This window comes from Salmo salar, chromosome ssa13 (genome assembly GCF_905237065.1).
Source record: "Salmo salar chromosome ssa13, Ssal_v3.1, whole genome shotgun sequence".
NCBI classification, from domain to species: Eukaryota; Metazoa; Chordata; class Actinopteri; order Salmoniformes; family Salmonidae; genus Salmo; species Salmo salar.
This window is the reverse complement of record NC_059454.1, coordinates 73,019,089-73,039,112: the sequence shown is the minus strand read 5'-3', so window position 1 is coordinate 73,039,112 and position 20,024 is coordinate 73,019,089. Positions and strand designations below refer to the sequence as shown.

The following is a 20,024-nucleotide window of genomic DNA, read 5'->3' as shown; positions in this document are numbered from 1 at the left end:
GCCGGTTGTTTGAGGGCTAAACTTGCCCCCAGGCTCAACCTCAGCCCAGGCTTTGATCACTGGACCCAGTGTCATTAGGAGTGATTAGGAAGTGACCAATTCGACTTATTTCCAATGGTTTTCCAGCTGTTTTCTGATCTCTCTGAGTTCCCGGGAAATAGTCAATGGTGGACCATTATGTTTAGAAGATCCCATATAAGATCACAACTTTGGTCACCTTAAATGGATGAGGTTTGGGGTGTTTATACTCTTTTTCTGCCATTGAAATTCACAATATGATTCATGAGAGAGATGTTATTTTATATGTACTGAAAGAGTCAGTTGATTTGCACTGACATACAGTATGCCTGACCTTTATGATCCATTTTCCTTTTACTTGTCAGGGTTCATTGGGTCTGTCTCTTCCCCTTGTAGCATGAGCCTGTACTGGCGCGGCCTTCTATGACCTCAAACCCTACATGTTGATAGGTTCATGCCACCTTATTCCATTTCCCCTTGTTTTGCATGCACTGTACTGTCACTTTCAAGCATTTTAGAGAATTGGTCAGCCAATATTAAATAATTTATATTCACTGTTGTTTTTGCTTAGGAGTAGGTTACTGACTAGGAGTAATGTGATAGCAAATACCTCAATGAACATGTGAATTGATCCTGAACAAAAGTATAAGTCCACATCCACAAGAAGGGTAGGAAAATTATGATTTTGAAAGAAATGTTTATTACTTAACTAAAATGATATCATTGAAATACTGTTACATTTCACTTGGCATCCATACCAACATATTCACTCACTAGCTAAGCGCATAACAGTAATATTCAATTCTATGCACATACATTATTTACATTTCAACCAACAAACCATCTACACAGTAACTCATATGTCCAGCAATGTATTACACACACACTGTCATACACACATAAAAAAAATATTATAATTACAAAACATTGAAAGCATAGAAAATGTTTCACTACAAACAAAAACAAGGGACCAGCACAAGGCCAACTTGAGTTTGTATGACAAGGTCCAGAGAACATAGGACGTTGTCAAGGAAAATGGCCATATCCAGGTTAAAGGTGTGTTGACGGTGATCTGGTGTAAACAGAATCACCTCAGTGAAGCCACATGCAGCCAGTGACCTGGCCCTTCCCGGCTTTCTGTGGCTGTCTCAGGTGAACACATTGGGTCCTACTAGACCCTCACCATGGAAGTAACATGTCTCCTGTGACCTGCTGCACTGTCCGTCTCCCTTGTCCAATCACACCTGCTTGTTTCCAAAACAGTAAAGACTAGCTACCTCTCTGAATTATCTCTGAGTGGATGGGACCTGTGATCCAAACTATGTGAATGAACCTCCAGCTCTTCCTCCATATCTTCATCATCCTCAGAGCTGGAGTCATCGTTGTAGAAGTGGAGAGTGGCTTGGACAGGGAAACTGTCCAAGACCACCTTCCCCAAATGAGACACATATTCCTCAGTCCTGGACTTGGGCATGAAGAGCCTATGGATCAGATTACAGTATTAAGTATTTTAAAATACATCTGTGTTTTACTATTCAAAGAAATTAGCATACCGGTATACAAAAATGGTCTTCATGAAAGTGATAACGTCAAATCATAAAATGTATTCACAACACAGGTCTTTTCCCCAAATGAGTCTAAATGTAGTAACAATTCCAACTTACTATCTTCTCTCAACTGTTAACAGTCTACATACCTGACAGGGTGCTGGAATCCATGAGCACCTTTGGACATCTGTCTGGTTCTTGATGACACATTCCCTTGGTCAAACTAAACAGGACAATTAGATGTTCATTTTCAACTCAAATGAATAAACCTATACAATACCAAATACAGCATTTCTAAGGACCTGTGTCAGTAAAGTATTGAATAATCTTGTTTACTAGGCTACAGGTTTCTTGTGATAGGTTGGATGAAATTGAATTACTTCCTAATCTAATAGTAGGCCTAAAGTAATTGCATAATGTCCTTACTTTTTCTAGACATCCAGTTTCTCTATGACAGGGAATCCATGGTCTCCATATCACTGGATAACTGCAAAAGTAGAACATTTTTTATTGAACTGGTTTTTATTTCCATATTCCAAACAGGCTAAATATAACGTTCATACCTTAGGATTGGCTCTTCAGACTCCCCGTTTCTTCTCATGCATCTCATTAATTGGTCTTTCACTGTGAGCGACGTCAACTGCATATCCTGACCAAGAGGGAGCATCTTCTGTCTTCGACTGACCCACTACCTGCAAACTCCTAGACTGAGGGATACGGTCAGGTATGCTGTTTATCAAGGCTTTCCCATCTTGACTGTTCACTTGAATAAACAAAAGTGGATTTGGGTGGGGGGAGTCTTTGAGATCTGTCTTCGGCTGTCAAATTGCAGGTCCCCTTCCTCCACAGAATTGAAGCTTTTCAAAGATGGATCATGAAAAGTTAGTTATTCAGATAACAAAAAAATATTGTTTATCTTTTTCATGTTATTGAACTTTAAGGCCCTGGCTGTCCTTCCATTTATTTTATAGACCTATCCTATAGTTATTGGTAAGTTTACTGGTAATATGCATTTGTACTGGGTACATTTAGATTAAATGGAATATAATTAGTTTAATTCTCATTTAAGGAAGAAACTGTATAAGAATGTGTATAACATTTGGTGAGCTAAGGGATATGCAAATAGCCTCTCACATTGTGTTCTCGTAATAGATATTGAATTTTTTCTTTCCCTGAGTGTTTCAAATTCTCCCTCTCACATGGCCTCGGCCTCACGCAGTGAAAGTTTGCCCTGCAGTCATGACTGTATATACGGTATGTCTGCACTAGTGATGAGTGGGTTGACTCAACCTGTAGTCCCCGCTGTTATATCCGCCGGGCGCGTGGGTTTAGGGTCATGACATATTGTGTGGATGAAGGGCGGGTGGATGGCAGGTCGGGTTGAATAAAGAGAATACCTTTAAAAATCCATCAAAATATAATTATTGTGCAATTTATTTTAAATTTAAAAACAGACGATGTAGCTGTACAATTTTAAATCTCAGCTCTGGGAAGTCTGTATGAGTAATAAAGGACACAGGTCCTCGAAATGAAAACAGGTACAAGAGAACAATAGGCTACATTTTTTCCTTTCATTATTTTAGGCTCTCTGTCATTAGTGGGTAAGCCTAAACTTTAGGGCCTAACTTTATGCGTGCCAAATAGCCAACAGTCAATCACTAAACGCTTTTGAGAACAGGCAGAAAAAGTAAATGTACATCCACTGAGGCAAGAAGGACAATGTCTTGGTTTATTTCAATAAGAGAAAAGCTGAGATATGTTGACTTGAAAATAAAGACAAGGGACGGCCAGAAAAGTAATGTTTGGGAAAGGTTTGGTGAAGTGGTAAGAGAGGATGATAGCAGTGCCGCAATGTTGTGTGATATGAGACGCTATACAAAGTCGACAGTCACAAGACTGGACTTCAAATAGGCTTATGGCACATCAAGGGAACTACAGTTCAGATGGGTTAAATGGAAACTGAAATCTGGACACTGACTGTAGGTCTATAACCTCACACAGCCTTAATATTAACTCCTGCAGAATTAAGCATTTTTTTCAGTAAATTTATCCAAATGTAGGCTACATTTTGACTCGGGAAGAGGAGTGGAGAAATATGTCTTTCTTTCAGCATCTTGAGAGAATGGGAATGCACCGTTAGATACAGTCTGTAGAGGCACTATCAGCATCATAAAATCAGTATTTAAACCACATAAAATAGGCTATGCATCCAAGCTGAACTGAAATCTTATCAAACAATATATATTTTATTTAACAAGGCAAGTCAGTTAACAACAAATTCTTTTTTACAATGACGGCCTACCAAAAGGCCACCTGCGGAGGCGGGGGCTGGGATTAAAAATACAATTAAAGGACAAAACACACATCACGACAAGAGACACCACAACCCTACATAAAGAGAGAGACCTAAGACAACATAGCATGGCAGCAACACAACATGACAACATGGTACAGTAGCAACACATAACAGCAGCACAAAACATGTTACAAACATTGGGCACAGACAGCACAAAATGTTGGGTCGTTTTCACAGCTTATTATTTCTTTACAACTGGTCAAACTGATGTCATTTGGACATTTTGCGCAGAAAATCTTTCCAGTTTATGACTGCATTTTCTCCCTGGTACCTAAACGTCTTTGCTCCACAAAAGCAGAGATTACAGAAAACCTACCGATGTCAAGCATTCATTCTATCGATTTATAACATTCTGGTGAGCAAGGGTTTATTTAGTCTTCTAGGGAAACATATGGGCTAGGCTAATGACAGAAGATAAACTGCATGTATTTGCACTGAACAAAAATATAAAACGCAACATGTAAAATGTTCGTCCCATGTTTCATGAGCCGAAATAAGATCAGACATTTTCCATATTCACAAAAATCTTCTCAAATTTTCTGCACAATTTTGTTTACAAACCAGTTAGTGAGCATTTTGCCTTTGCCAAGACTATCCATCCGCCCAGGGGCGGAAATCCCGGGGGGGACGGGGGGGACACGACCCCCCCCATCCTGGGAAAAATATGATTTGTCCCCCCCAATATATCACTGAAACATAACTATGTAATTTAAATAATATTAATAATACGCAATGAAAGCAATTGTGCTGATTAGACACTTAATAGCGCGTTTTTAAGTTTCAAAAGATTGCGACCCCCCCCACCCTTTTCCTCACAATGGTTTGATCCACTGGCAAGGGAACAGAGGGGTCGTAGCCACTGTCTGAAAGGCACTCAATGAACGTAACTGACGTGAGGTTAATCCAGTCAATCGCGCACACACACTAGCTGAATATGCAGAGCTAGCGCGCAAATATTAACTATTAAGCTAGCTAGTACCTATTCCATTTATGTGGCCTCGTCAAAGATGGAATCTTTGCTATCGTCAATTTATTCCGAGATCAGCATGCAGATGATGTAAGTTAGTGCTTCAAAGTCCCTGTGATAAGGTTAGCGATAAACTGAAGTCCAAACTGAACAGAACTACACTCTCTTCTACCATTGTCTTAAATATATTTAATGGTCTTGTTGCAAAAGCTAAATTGTCGCAAGGGAACTTTTATTTATTTATTTTATTTAACCCGGGTAGCAAAGATTATAGCAAACACCACTGAAACTGAATTGGTGCTCGCTAGCTTTGCAAATTCAGCTATTGTTGGAAGCCAGCCAATATGAAACAAACTATTAACATTACAAAAGGTTGCCGCATATGTTGTGTAAATGGTGAACTCATACAGCTGTCAAGTCTTGTCATTTTAATCCGTTTCACATTTGCTAGCTACCTTTTAGATCGAAGCCCAAATAGAATGATAAAAGATAAGATGATAGAAGCCCATCTCCTACTGTAAATAACCTACACACTGTGTGTGTGTGTAGCCAGCCAGCCAGGTAGAAAAATGGCAGAAAAATAAAAGACGGACATCAGAGTATTTTTCAGTACACCAAAACGCAAAGTAAGAACCCTAACCCTGGCCCTGCTCTACTCTGCCAACTCCTCTAACGGACGTTCTACTATAGGACAAAATAGGGAGGACAGACAAGACAACAGGGTAGGGATAGGTTCTCGATTTCTAGGGCCCGACGAGAAGCATATCCCCACAAAATAAACCTCTGTATGGTGATATCCAGATCCGCACAGCTCCCTGTCCTGGAACGCGCCCGGTCTGACACGGAATCCAAACCGGCTGCGCGCATGTGCCATCGTGCATAAATGTATTTTGTCCCCCCACACCAAATGGGAAAACGACACGCAGGTTAAAATATCAAAACAAACTCTGAACCAATTACATTATTTTGGGGACAGGCCGAAAAGCATTAAACCTTCATGGCAATTTAGCTAGCTTACACTTGCTAACTAATTTGTCCTATTTGGCTACCTTGCATTTGCTAGCTAATTTGTCCTGGGATATAAACATTGAGTTGTTGTTTTACCTGAAATGCACAAGGTCCTCTACTCCTCCAATTAATCCACAGATAAAATGGTCAACCGAATTTCTTCCTTCCATGCGTTTTCTTCTCTTGACTTTATATTGCGATTGGCAACTTTCATAAATTAGGTGCATTATGCCACTGACCTCGTTCGTCTTTCAGTCACCCAGTGGGTATAACCAATGAGGAGATGGCACGTGGATACCTGCTTCTATAAACCAATGAGGAGATGAGAGGCAGGATTTACACCGCGATCTGCGTCAGAAATGGAACCGAGTTCTATTTTGCCCTTAGCAACGCAGACGCTCGTTGGCGCGTGCGAGCAGTGTGGGTGCAATAATTGAATAACATAGATTTCTACATTTATTTTGCAACGCTCGCACACGCGACGCGAGTGGTGTAGTCAGCCTGTAAGGGGAACACAGGAAGAATCACGTCCCTTAGAGGAGCTAAAGCTCCTAGATGTGTGTTGTACCAATGCCTCTCTCCGTCCTCTGCTCTTGGATGACCATTTTAGCGACAGTTCGTCGTCAGCGTAGCCGCCCACTTCCTCACTCGAATTCGCCAGTAAGAATTTGCATTCCGCAGACACTGTTCCATTGCGATCACAGCAAACACCCAAACAGACAAGACATGGAAACTTGCATAGGGGGCCAGTCCCCACGGAGAGACATTCTCCGCTAAATTCCCAGGCCCGAATACTTCTACAATATCATGGCAGTCCGCAAACAATAATTTAAGTGAATGCCGGGACCTACTGTGCTGGAATGTACGATCAATCATGATCTGCGCAATTCTATACTACCATGAAAATAAAATTCAAAACCAAATAAATATCTAACTTCTACCACACCAAAAACTATTTATACTATAATATATTTGTGATAGCACAATTTAATGTGCATTCCGCCACCTACTGTGCAGGATGGAAACAGGATACCAAAAATGTAATAAAATACAAAAAAATTAAAAATACTCTACTTTTCTGTTAAAAAATAAATAAAACAGATCTGATCCCTACACCGGCTCAAGGGGCACCTGGAAGGTCAGGTCTTCCAGCGCCCTTACAGGTCTTCAAATGTAAACTTTTCTGCCGCAGCCACAATAATGTCCAGTTTCTTAGGATTTCTGAGACGTGCCGTACAGTTTATAACTATAGCAATGAACGCCACAAAATCCACCTTTTTAACACTACCATATCTTCCCTAGCATAACTTGTTTTCTCAATTATTTTAATCGCATCCGCATCGGAGATTCGATTCACTGCTCTAATTTTACCACCTCAATCTCCTTCACCCTTAGAGCACACTCCAGGAATTGGGGATCATGATCCCCACCACAATTGCAACACTGTCGTCCTTCAATACTCTGTCCATCTCCACACACTTGAAACATGGACAAATCCTTTACAATTCTTACATTGCAATGGTTTGGGGACGAAAGCTCTGACGGCGTATTTTACTTTAACCAAGCTTCACATGCGTAGTTATCTGCTCTTTATCAAAAAATAGGACCAACACTTTCTCCTTTCACCCAGCTGGTCAGACACCGGGCACCAACCACACCAGGAATTATCTTCAGGTTTTCAACCTGAACATCCGTCATCACCCCTGAGATGACTCCTTTGACAGGTGCTCTACTCCGATGTTCAAAACAAAAACTTCTGTTGTCCAGATTCTTTTGAGGCTGCCACTGTTATTCAGAAATCCTGGTCACTCTGAGACTCCACTTTTCCCAGCGCAAACTTCACCATTTGACGCCTCAAATGGGTCTCCAACATATTCATCCTTACTCAACAAACACATCCCAACAAGTGCCCCACCACCACAGAAAGCACTGAGCTAAGCTGAAACACCATTTTGGAGCTGCCTGTTTGTATGCGGCTTAATTAATTAATTAATTGAACCTTTTATTTAAGGTCTGAATACTTATGTAAATGTCATATTTCAGTTGTATTTTTTTTTAATACATCGCAAAAATTTCTAAAATCATGTAGATTGATGAGGGCAAACAACTATTTAATACATTTTAGAATAAGGCTGTAACATAACAAAATTTGGAAAAAGTCAAGAGGTCTGAATATTTTCCAAATGTACTGTATCTGTGACCAACATATACATATCTGTATTCTCAGTCATGTAATCCATAGATTAGGGCCTAATGAATTCATTTCTATTGACTAATTTCCAACTGAACTGTAACTGTAATTGTTGCATGTTGCATTTATATTTTTGTTCAGTACAATTATAGACAAGTTAACTAGCAAATAGGCTACCAAAATGTCGGAAATTATAAGCAAAAACATATCTAAATCAAGCAACCAAAAAAAAGTCCGCCCTGTCAAAGAAATCGTTCCGCAGTCTCTGACTGTAGCCTACAGTGCGCTTTCGATTTTAGCGGTTGGGTCTGTTGTGGGTTTCAGATTTTCACGTCATTGGGTCTCGCGCCAAACTGCGCATGTGCAAACCGACTACGCAAAGGCTCTCCTTCGATATAAAGTTGTTTTTGACGAAACTGAAAAAGTATCAGTTTGTTGTTCTCACGTGGTTGGAGTAATAACAAGTTCATATACTTAAAACATTGGCTTGAATCTAGGTTTTGCTTTTAATTTTCGAGAATGAATAACTAAAGAAGATGTGTCACTTCCCTCATTGACTTCACAAACCCCAAACCGGTCTGCATAGTCTGTTTCGCAAGTGTTCTCGGAAGTCTCGCGAGGTTGTGCCTCTGGGTTTAGAAACTGTGCCACTCATCTGCACAGACTGCGAGCATGCGTAATGACGATTTATAGTGGGAAGAGCTTTTCTGTCAACAACAGGGAAGCTACGGTCAGGTCGAATCTGAGCAGAGGAGAGGCCATACCATATGGGCTCAAAAACGGCTTTCCAAATGTAAAGAAAATGCTAATAACGTTGTGCTACGTCTACCTTTGGGTGCGCTTTCAAAAGTGCTACACAGTGGTAATTCGGAGCACCCTGCACAGATTGTGCGGGGGGAGCAAAACCAATGCCAGTAACGTTAGCTTCACATTCTGTGCCTTGAATCCACTGGGGAAGCCTCGACTTCAGAAAGGACAACCAACCAGCCTGCAAAGTGTCAATAAGCAGCTCAGTCCACCTCTGCCTGAGGAGGACGTTTTTCTCAAGTTGGGCGACAAGGCTATTTACATAACCGAACCTCAGGTGACACGTTTGTTTGATATAGCTAGCTAGCTTTTTATTTTAGCTAGCATCCGAGGCCTTGTCTTGTCAAAAAACACAAGCTACTCCGCTATCAATGAATGGGCAAGATCAGCTTGCAAGCTAAATGACAGGCGTTAAGGTACACATATTTCTGCTCTGTTCCATTCAGAGCACGAAAATGTGAAATAGGCCTCCTCCATTATTAGCTATCAGTTTGTGCATGCTCTGTGGTAAATGGCTAATCCGTCAAAATCCAGTCAATTCTGTGAATTTGTCAGATCTTTTTGGTGCACATTAACTTACATGATATGTTAGTCATTTTACATAGTTTTGTATATGTGAAAGTCTTACTAATGTCTAATGATCATACTAACTTTCTAAAACATGCTTTAATATCTATCCATACTGTAGATCAGTGTATATGTTGTCTGTATTATTGTTCCTAGGCATGTGAGGACCTCAGCAAGTGGACTCTTTTGTGGGGGTCCTCTCTGAGTTGTGGCCCGCGGATAGAGAACATTTCTTTCATCATAGAGGCTACATCAGGACAAAGAGTGGGCAGCCAGGCTCATCACACTACAGAAAATAAAAAAAGTATGGATCACAAGTATATTTATCGAGAAGCAAAGAAACTGTCAGTTTTTGTAGACTGTCAAGCATATACAGTGGCTTGCGAAAGTATTCACCCCCTTAGCATTTTTCCTATTTTGTCGCCTTACAACCTGGAATAAAAACAAACAAAATATGAGGGGGGGGGGGGGTTGTATCATTTGATTTGCACAACATGCCTACCACTTTGAAGATGCAAAATATTTTTGGGTGAAACAAAAAAAAAAAATGAACTTGAGCGTGCATAACTATTCAGCCCCCCCCGCCAAAGTCAATACTTTGTACAGCCACCTTTTATAGAAATTACAGCTGCAAGCATCTTGGGGTATGTCTCGATTCTTCAAGGCAAAACTGCTCCAGCTCCTTCAAGTTGGATGGGTTCGCTGGTGTACAGCAATCTTTAAGTCATACCACAGATTCTCAATTGGATTGAGGTCTGGGCTTTGACAAGGACATTCCAAGACGTTTAAAAAGGTTTCCCTTTAAACCACTCAAGTGTTGCTTAAGCAGTATGCTTAGGGTCATTGTCCTGCTGGAAGGTGAATCTCTGTCCCAGTCTCAAACCACTGGGAGACTTAAACAGGTTTCCCTCAAGAATTCCCCTGTATTTAGCTCCATCCATCATTCCTTCAGTTCTGACCAGTTTCCCAGTCCCTGCCGATGGAAAAACATCCCCACAGCATGATGCTGCCACCACCATGCTTCACTCTGGGGATGTTGTTCTTGGGGTGATGAGGTGTTGGGTTTGCGCCAGACAGCGTTTTCCTTGATAGCCAAAAAGCTCAGTTTTAGTGTCATCTGACCAGAGTACCTTCTTCCATATGTTTGGGGAGTCTCCCACATACCTTTTGGCGAACACCAAACGTGTTTGCTGATTGTTTTCTTTAAGCAATGGCTTTTTCTGGCCACTCTTCCATAAAGCCCAGCTCTGTGGAGTGTATGGCTTAAAGACGTCCTTTGGACAGATGCTCCAATCTCTGCTGTGGAGATTTGCAGCTCCTTCAAGGTTATCATTGATCTCTTTGTTGACTCTCTGATTAATGCTATCCTTGCCTTGTCTGTGAGTTTTGGTGGGCGGCTCTCTCTTGGCAGGTTTGTTGTGGTGCCATATTCTTTCCATTTTTTAAATAATGGATTTAATGGTGCTCCGTGGGATGTTCAAAGGTTTGGATATTTTTTTTATAACCCAATCCTGACCTGTTTGGAGAGCTCCTTGGTCTTCATGGTGCCACTTGCTTGGTGGTGTCGCAGACTCTGAGGCCTTTCAGAACAGGTGTATATCTACTGAGATCATGTGACACTTAGATTGCACACAGGTGGACTTTATTTAACTAATTGTGAGACTTCTGAAGGTAATTGGTTGCACCAGATCTTATTTAGGGACTTAATAGCAAAGGTTGTGAATACATATGCATGCACCACTTTTCCATTTGTTATTTTTTTAAACAATTTCACTTCACCAATTTTGACTATTTTGTTTATGTCCATTACATGAAATCCAAATAAAAATCCATTTAAATTACAGGTTGTAATGCAACAAAATAGGAAAAGCGCTAAGGGGGATGAATACTTTCGCAAGGCACTGTATGTGACAAAACTAACACTGAACAAAAATATAAATGCAACATGTAAAAATGTAATGGGTGGGGATAGGTCACAGATACCTTAAAGGTAGTGGCGTGGATCAGAAAGCCAGTCAGTATCTGGTGTGACCACCATTTGTTTCCCTCATGCAGTGTGACACATCTCTTTGGCATATAGTTGATCAGGCTGTAGATTGTGGCCTGTGGAATGTTGTACCACTCCTCTTCAACGGCTGTGCAAAGTTTCTGGATATTGGCCTGGAACTGGAACACACTCGTACACGTCGATCCAAAGCATCACAGACATGCTCAATGAGTGACATGTCTGGTGAGTATACAGGCCATGGAAGAACTGAGACATTTTCATCTTCCAGGAATTGTTTACAGATCTTTGCGACATGGGGCCATGCATTATCATGCTGAAACATGAGGTGATGGCAGCGGATGAATGGCATGACAATGGGCCTCAGGATCTCATCATGGTATCTCTGTGCATTCAAATTGCCATCAATAAAATGGGGCACTCTGTTCACAACGTTGACATCAGCAAAGCGCTCGCCCACACGACTCCATACACGCTATCTGCCATCTGCCCGGTACAGTTGAAACTGTGATTCATCCGTGAAGAGCACATTTCTATGCCAGTGGCCATCGAAGGTGAGCATTTTCCCACTGAAGTCAGTGACAACGCCGAACTGCAGTCAGGTCAAGACCCTGGTGTGGATGTCCAGCACACAGATGAGTTTCCCTGCGACGGTTTCAGACAGTTTGTGCAGAAATTCTTCGGTTGTACTTATGGAACATTTCTGAGATCTTTTATTTCATGAAATATGAGACCAACACTTTACATGTTGCATTTATATTTTTGTTCACTGTAGCAAGTGAGGAATGTGCAGTCTAATGTTCTGCGGCTCGTTCCATAGCAAAGTTTGTAAATAATAGATGCAAATGATATACTTCTGCCAGGTAAGCCTACTTTGCAGTTAACATTTTAATTGAGAAAGTTTTGGGGAAAGTATTTCTGTCAACCCACAAGACGGTTATCACATCAACTTGGCTACACATAGAGTGATAGACAAATGCGCGCACCACACAGACAGACGGATAATATTGATGGAAATTAATTGGCAGATAGTGTTAGGTTTGGCTTTTTAAGCCAGTGGTGCTTAACCAGGTGTGGTGGGATAATGTCACTGTTGCGTTGATTAGCTGGTAGCTTGCGGTGTTGGATGCTTGTGAGATTTGTTTATGACCGTTTGCGGTGGAACACGTGAAAATTGCACATACTTTCAGAATTGTTTGGCGAGCTACTCATAGGTGGGCTGTGAGCTACTGGTAGCTTGAGATCGACTGGTTGTAGACCCCTGCACTAGTCACTGTTGCCTAGGGTCGGGTTTTTGAGACTATGCTTGTATAGTTCAGGGGGGAATGCTCTCTTTTGCTTACTGGACAGAGGATTTTAACCTTAGACAGGTCGCATTCTTTCCTTCTGAGTGTTTACTTCCGCTCCATTGTTCCTCACGTCTGGTTTGGACTGCACTGGACACTGTTCAATTGGGCTGTTTTCCTTCAAAAGGCTCAAGGAAAGAGAGAGCTTCTGGCCTTTTGGAAGTCATGTTTTAAAAAGCAGGTCTTTAATATGGAGGGTCAACTGACACTTGAGATGCCATGTTAAGATCCTGGAGCCAAAATGTTTTGGTTGGAGAGGAAATCCTTAATTCCCCTTCAGCCTTTAAACACACAAATTGTTATTTTACTCAGACAGCAGGTAGATTTTGCTTAGTTACTCAAAAGTGGTAAAGCAGTGCAGTATCTATGTTCTGTTGATTGTTGAACTAATCCCGATCCCAACTAATCTAGAAAACTAAGTCTGATATGATCCTCTTTTCCTTCTACCGTCCACTAACGGTTAAAGTGTACTATGCTCTGTTGTCTAGGTGCTGAAGTGGTCAGACTACTGTCTGCCTTTGGCCTGTAGCCCAGTGCAGCCGTTCAGGGCCGTGGCTCAGGCCAGCGTTGACAACTTCAGCCGCCTTGGGGTGGCGTTTATGGAAGATCGCCTTCAGCTGGACAATGGACTAGTGCCTTCAAAGATAGTCTGTGAGTGTCGTTATTGCAAAAATGTCAATGGTTTCTCATGTGTGTGTATATACAGTTTTATACCTATCCTCAACTTGATTGTAAACCTAGGATATTTAAAATAAAAATGTTAGTATTTTTAAAAAGAGGCAATTTTTTTCCCTAACTGCAGATAAGTTTCAGTTCTTGGCCAATGCCATCTCAGAACTTCACTTAGCTAGGCTACATCCAAAAACATGATCCAAATCAGTTTTCCAAGTCTATTGTGAAATTTTTTCACATTGCTTAAAACTGAGTGAGGGACGCATTTTGCAATTCAAATATTGCCCTTTGTACTCATTTCCACAGCTGTCCTGCTCCGAGAATCTGCATTCAAAGAACTTCTGGAGAAGGGAAAGTCGGAAAAGCACATCTCTTCCCTCAACCTCAAAAAACAGACTGAGATCATCCTCTCTGAGCCTTCTCCCTGCGAGTGGGAGGTACTCTCAGTGAGAGGCGACCTCCAGCTAACACAAAATAGGAAGTGCAGCCTGCTCCAACCGCCAGAGATCCAGAGGGCTTTAGTGGAAAGACGAGGCTCCGAGCCCCTACGAGGAGTCAGCCCTGGGGTGGACAGCGGGGACAACTCACTTGGCATCAACCACCAGCACATGGAGGGCCACGGCCGCCACCTCCACCTCTCCAGCTGCCACGAGTGCCTGGAGCTGGAGAACAGTACCATCCTTTCCGTCAAGTACGCCTCGGTCGACAACATCCCTGACCTTCCCGACGACTACGCCACGTGCACGGACAGCGGGGACGAGACTCTGGACGAGTTTGAGGAGGACGAGGCAGAGAGCTTTGTTGGTCAAAGCCGGCGGGTCAACGTTACCGGGAAGCCCCCCAACGTGCTGGTGTTCACGGGTGGCTGCCAGGAGAGGTTCCAGAGGGTGCGTTCGCTGCTGGGCGAGTGCATCGACATGGACAGCTACACGGTGTACCCCCTAAGGCCCCAGCAAGCCCTCAGTGAACCCTGGCTGGAGAGTGCAATCCTGCTAGTGCTGGCCTCAGACGAACCCCTTACCCCCCAGCTCCAGGCCCGTTTCCTTGCATACCTAGAGCAGGGTGGCAGGGTCCTGGGGCTCTCCTCCACCCTCTGCCCCACGGGGCTGGCCCTGGTGCCCAGGAACAGCAGGAGGAGCCAGATCTGCAGGCTAAGCTTCACCAAGGCTGATACCACAGAGCTGGATCTGAGCGTGCTTGCCAGTGGGAGTGTGTTTGTCAGGGAGCCGCAGAGTGGTGGGGACCCTGGAGAGACGGAAGTCTGGGGGGAGCTGAAGTTGGACGGAGATGGTGGAGACAAGGACATGGTCATCGTCAGGGTGACGCGTGGAGAGGACCGAGGGGAGGCTGTGCTGTGTCAGGTTTGCACTCCACTGTCTCGATCAGTCAAAGATGTCATTTCACATGTAAACCACTAGATTTGTAAATAAAATGCTCTATAAATGGAAAGTATTGCTGCTGTTCATGTTAACTAACTTATTTAGCAAATAATATACAGTATTCATTCATTTAGATGAATGTGCATTTTACAACCACTTAACCTTTCAGCTGACCTTTGCCCTCTCACCACTGACCTCAGGTGCACCTGGAGACGGCCCCCAACTCTGAAGATATTGTGTCGTCTCAGGGTTTTGACGAGCTGAAGATGAGCAATGCGCGGCGCTACGAGGTCCTGACGGAGATCATCACCTCCCTGGGCCTGAGCTGTGAGCAGTGTCAGGCCCCGCCGGCCAGCCCTGTCTACCTCCTCGCCACCTCTGAGGTACGTACCTGACTCTTCCCCTGCTACCTATCCGTTAAAGCTAAGGCCTCTCCCAGCCAGGGCCGTGTTCAGTATGCACAAGGTTTTTGGAATGTTCAGATATTTATTCAGAAATCTATTGTGTAGAACAGACATGCTTCTGACAGAGTAAGGAGTCATGACTGCTCTATTCATGGTATTTCTATCTGCATCGGTCAGTGTGTTGCGTATAGTGTATGCACCTGACTAAACGTGACCTAGGCTTCCCCACCCTACATTTGATCAGTAACAAATTCTATATTTCTACATTGGCCTGTGGTGTGAACATGGCTGGCTAGCCTGCCCCACAATATCCAGACAACTGGGTATGGAAACCTTCAACACTCTTGTCTGTTATTAGAGTTCTCACATTACTCCTGTCCTCCAGTTGGATAAAAAAAATATCCTACTGCTTTAACAATGTTAGCTCATCAGTCTCTCAACTAGATATGCCGTGAGGCTGACTGCTGATTCAAGGTCTGTTCTAGTTCTACTGTTTGTGTTCTTGTGGAGCCCTGCCCTCACTTATTTTGACTGGCCCTCTGGACACATAAACCTGCTCTAAGCCTGTTGCATATATTGGACATGTATTTGCATGTATTAAGAAACAAAATGGTTTCCACATGTTCAGACCCGTCTGGGGCGTGTCTGGACTAGGGCTGCCACAATAAACATTTACCCAGGTAATTATGGTCTGGTGTGGGGGGGGATTGTGTGTGGCCAAGAAAAGGCCTGACATGGACGTAAGAGGTAGCGCACAGTCTCTCTCACACACACCTTATTGCTCAGTGCACAATGCAGTTTCTCTATGTGATGTCAGTGGTGACAGTTCAAAAAGTGCCCCCAGTCTGTGTGCACCCAGTCGCTGACTAGCAGGCTGAGGCTATTCATGCTATTACTCCCAGTCAACTTGCTGCCTGGCAGGCTGAGGCTATTACTCCCAGTCAACTTGCTGGCTGGCAGGCTGATGCTATTAATGCTATTACTCCCAGTCAACTTGCTGCCTGGCAGGCTGAGGCTATTAATGCTATTACTCCCAGTCAACTTGCTGCCTGGCAGGCTGAGGCTATTACTCCCAGTCGACTTGCTGCCTGGCAGGCTGAGGCTATTAATGCTATTACTCCCAGTCGACTTGCGGCCTTGCAGGCTGATGCTATTAATGCTATTACTCCCAGTCAACTTGCTGCCTGGCAGGCTGAGGCTATTAATGCTATTACTCCCAGTCAACTTGCTGGCTGGCAGGCTGAGGCTATTAATGCTATTACTCCCAGTCAACTTGCTGCCTGGCAGGCTGAGGCTATTAATGCTATTACTCCCAGTCGACTTGCGGCCTGGCAGGCTGATGCTATTAATGCTATTACTCCCAGTCAACTTGCTGCCTGGCAGGCTGAGGCTATTACTCCCAGTCGACTTGCTGCCTGGCAGGCTGAGGCTATTAATGCTATTACTCCCAGTCGACTTGCGGCCTTGCAGGCTGATGCTATTAATGCTATTACTCCCAGTCAACTTGCTGACTGGCAGGCTGAGGCTATTACTCCCAGCCAATTTGCGGCCTGGCAGGCTGAAGCTATTACTCCCAGTCGACTTGCTGCCTCGCAGGCTGATGGTATTACTCCCAGTCAACTTGCTGACTGGCAGGCTGATGCTATTACTCCCAGTCAACTTGCGGCCTGGCAGGCTGAGGCTATTACTCCCAGTCAACTTGCGGCCTGGCAGGCTGAGGCTATTACTCCCAGTCGACTTGCGGCCTGGCAGGCTGAGGCTATTAATGCTATTACTCCCAGTCAACTTGAGGCCTGGCAGGCTGAGGCTATTACTCCCAGTCGACTTGCGGCCTTGCAGGCTGATGCTATTACTCCCAGTCGACTTGCGGCCTTGCAGGCTGATGCTATTACTCCCAGTCAACTTGCTGAATGGCAGGCTGATGCTATTACTCCCAGTCGACTTGCGGCCTTGCAGGCTGATGCTATTACTCCCAGTCAACTTGCTGACTGGCAGGCTGAGGCTATTACTCCATTGTGTTTGATGATGAGGCCCCTGACTTTTTCATTGACATTCGAAATGGCCCCCCAGCAAAGTGCTGTGCTCTGCTGTGGTATGTGGGGAATTAGCTCTGGGAGTTAATCAGTGTTTGAGATGGATCACTGACCGTTTACTCACCCACTTCAGAGGGATCTCAGAGGGTTATTCCAGGCTCTCGCCACTGATTGGCCTAACAGGCCTCTGAGAGCAGGAAGTGAAACGCCTCAGGACCACACACCAAGAGGCCAGGGTTCCGGTCTAGAAGCATGGTTTCGACTGCAACTACAGTCTTGCTTTGGTACTGCAGTTTAACTGACGCCTGCCAAGAAAGACAATTTCCATAGACGGCCACATAGAGAAGTCAGATTAGAAAATTCCTAATAAGACACTTTAGTCATCACCTTTGTGCACAAAACATCCATTGAATTATTCAAATGATTGTTGCTGAGGCCGATTATTTTATTTTCTCTATCGCTCACAGCCGAAGATATTAACATTACGTTGAAAACTACGGTTGGACGTGTTGGATGCTGTCTCCATTTCTATATACCTCCGTGCCACAGACAGCCAGGCTGTTTCTGGAGGCTTCAGCCTTAGCAGTTATGTGTAATCTAGTTAAACCCATAAGGGCTATAGAGTCTAGAGTAGGTCTGTCAGACAGGGAGAAGTGCAATGCAGCACCTGAGTTGTGAAAAGATTGTGAAAATGTCGTTATTTCAGCCTGGGTCTTAAGACTGCAGCCCAGGTGTTATGTTACTCTAGTCTGCTGTACCCTCTTGGCTGGGGATACAAATGACAGCAGAAGTTTTCCTATGCACCTGTGGTGAAATAACTCTCCACTAGGTGGCAGAAAATCTCTATTTTGCCCTTTATGAGTACTACAACACCATCTGTCTGGTATTTCATACTGTTTGTTGTGGTGATTCGTCTTAGCAAAAAGGAAATAATTCAGTCACTTTGATTAACGTTCTTGAGTATTCTTTATCAAAGTGTACACTTACTGAAAATAAATCAAAGAATGTAATACCCCAGTACAGTTGTACCTCAAAATAAAATTCACTTTGCCCACGATTTGTGAGCCCCAAAACAAATGCATTATCTCATAATGCCAAATAAAGACCTCAATATACCCTGGACAGGAGAGATGTCACAAACCCGTTGCCCTCCGCTTGGCAAATCACATCTTATGGGCCCACTTGAACGACTCTGACAAGTTAAGTTACTTATTTATCCATACACTTGGCCATAGTTGGCCTCCTTCTGCCCGACAATGGAAAAGTGTTTCCCGAAAAGGCCCAAAATGTAGTTTAATTATGACTGTTTGGACTGGGCTGTGACTTCTTCACCCCACTGTCCCAGCAACTTTGTTAAAATATACACCAGGATGATGAAAGCGAGGGCATGCAGGATCGCTTCCAGATTGTTCTTGGAAAATGGAAGGTGCTTTGAGGAATTGGAGGGGATTAGATAGTGTACCACAGAAATAGAATGAACTCTATAGAGTGTATTCTGTGCACCTTGGCTAGAGCGGATGGACTGTGTGCATCTGGCAATGCAAACTCTGGAATTGGTAGTGGAGACCCTGGTGTTATCGTTATTACCCAGGTTCCTTTGCTCTAGCACGTCACATGGCATGGGCTTGCTCAGAGGAACTCGGTGCTCAGACAGATTCATCAAGGGAGCGTTTATTTCCCTTTTCCCCTCTACTGCTCACTACTGCTCACTTCTCTCTCTATGTCCTTACTCTCTCATCCCTCTCTGATTTCCCTGGTATGCTTTCTCTAATCTGACAAACAAATTATCAAAATCAAATTTTATTGGTCACGTATTTAGCAGATGTTATTGTGGGTGCAGCGAAATGCTTGTGTTCCTAGCTCCAACAGTACCGTAGTATCTAACAGTTCACAACAATACACACAAATCTAAAATAATCGAAATAAGAAATATTTAAATATTAGATCAAGCAATGTCGGTGTAGCATTGAATAGAATACAGTATATACATATGAGATGAGTAAAGCCGTATGTTAACATTACTGAAGTGACTAGTGTTCCATTATTAAAGTGACCAGTGATTCCATGTCTATGTATATAGGGCAGCAGCCTCTAAGGTGCAGGGTTACGTAACCGTGTGGAAGCCGGCTAGTGATGGCTATTTAACAGTCTGATGGTCTTGAGATAGAAGCTGTTTTTCAGTGCCTTGGTCCCAGCTTTGATGCACCTGACCTCGCCTTCTGGATGATAGCGGGGTGAACAGGCCGTGGCTCTGGTGGTTGATGTCCTTAATGATCTTTTTGGCTTTCCTGTGACATCGGGTGTTGTAGATGTCCTGGAGGGCAGGTAGTTTGCCCCTGGTGATGCGTTGGGCAGACCGCACAACCTCTGGAGAGCCCTGTGGTTGTGGGCGGTGCAGTTGCCGTACCAGGCGGTGATACAGCCCAACAGGATGCTCTCAATTGTGCATCTGTAAAGGTTTGAGTGTTTTAGGGGCCAAGACAAATTTCTTAAGCCTCCTGAGGTTTAAGAGACGCTGTTGCGCCTTCTTCACCACACAGTCTGTGTGGGTGGACCATTTCAGACCGTCAGTGACGAGTACGCCTAGGAACTTGAAGCTTTCCACCTTCTTCACTGCGGTCCCGTCGATGTGGATGAGGGGGTGCTCCCTCTGCTGTTTCCTGAAGTCAACGATCAGCTCCTTTGTTTTGTTGACGTTGAGTGAGAGGTTATTTTTCTGGCACC

The 20,024-nt window shown here is 43.7% G+C and overlaps 1 protein-coding gene and 1 non-coding gene across 3 annotated transcripts in view; one reads left to right on the top strand and one right to left on the bottom strand.

The window, feature by feature from the left end:
- Nucleotides 1–788: 788 nt before the first annotated feature.
- On the bottom strand, nucleotides 789–7,860 carry LOC106567741 (uncharacterized). Its single transcript, XR_001320144.2, has 5 exons — nucleotides 5,993–7,860; nucleotides 2,129–2,422; nucleotides 1,992–2,052; nucleotides 1,715–1,788; nucleotides 789–1,499 (listed from the first exon to the last, which is right to left on the bottom strand). It is a non-coding gene; the product is annotated as an uncharacterized protein (transcript).
- Nucleotides 7,861–8,751: 891 nt separating this feature from the next.
- hlcs (holocarboxylase synthetase (biotin-(proprionyl-CoA-carboxylase (ATP-hydrolysing)) ligase)) overlaps nucleotides 8,752–20,024 on the top strand; it is a 47,676-nt gene continuing 36,403 nt past the window's right edge. The window contains exons 1-5 of one of the 2 annotated variants that reach the window (XM_014137272.2): nucleotides 8,752–9,171; nucleotides 9,618–9,764; nucleotides 13,301–13,463; nucleotides 13,791–14,845; nucleotides 15,064–15,246. In XM_014137272.2, the coding sequence (XP_013992747.1) occupies nucleotides 8,767–9,171; nucleotides 9,618–9,764; nucleotides 13,301–13,463; nucleotides 13,791–14,845; nucleotides 15,064–15,246 (1,953 nt within the window). In that variant the 5' untranslated portion in view covers nucleotides 8,752–8,766. The remainder of the gene's footprint in view (nucleotides 9,172–9,617; nucleotides 9,765–13,300; nucleotides 13,464–13,790; nucleotides 14,846–15,063; nucleotides 15,247–20,024) is intronic. The other variant, XM_014137273.2, reaches the window with a different exon arrangement.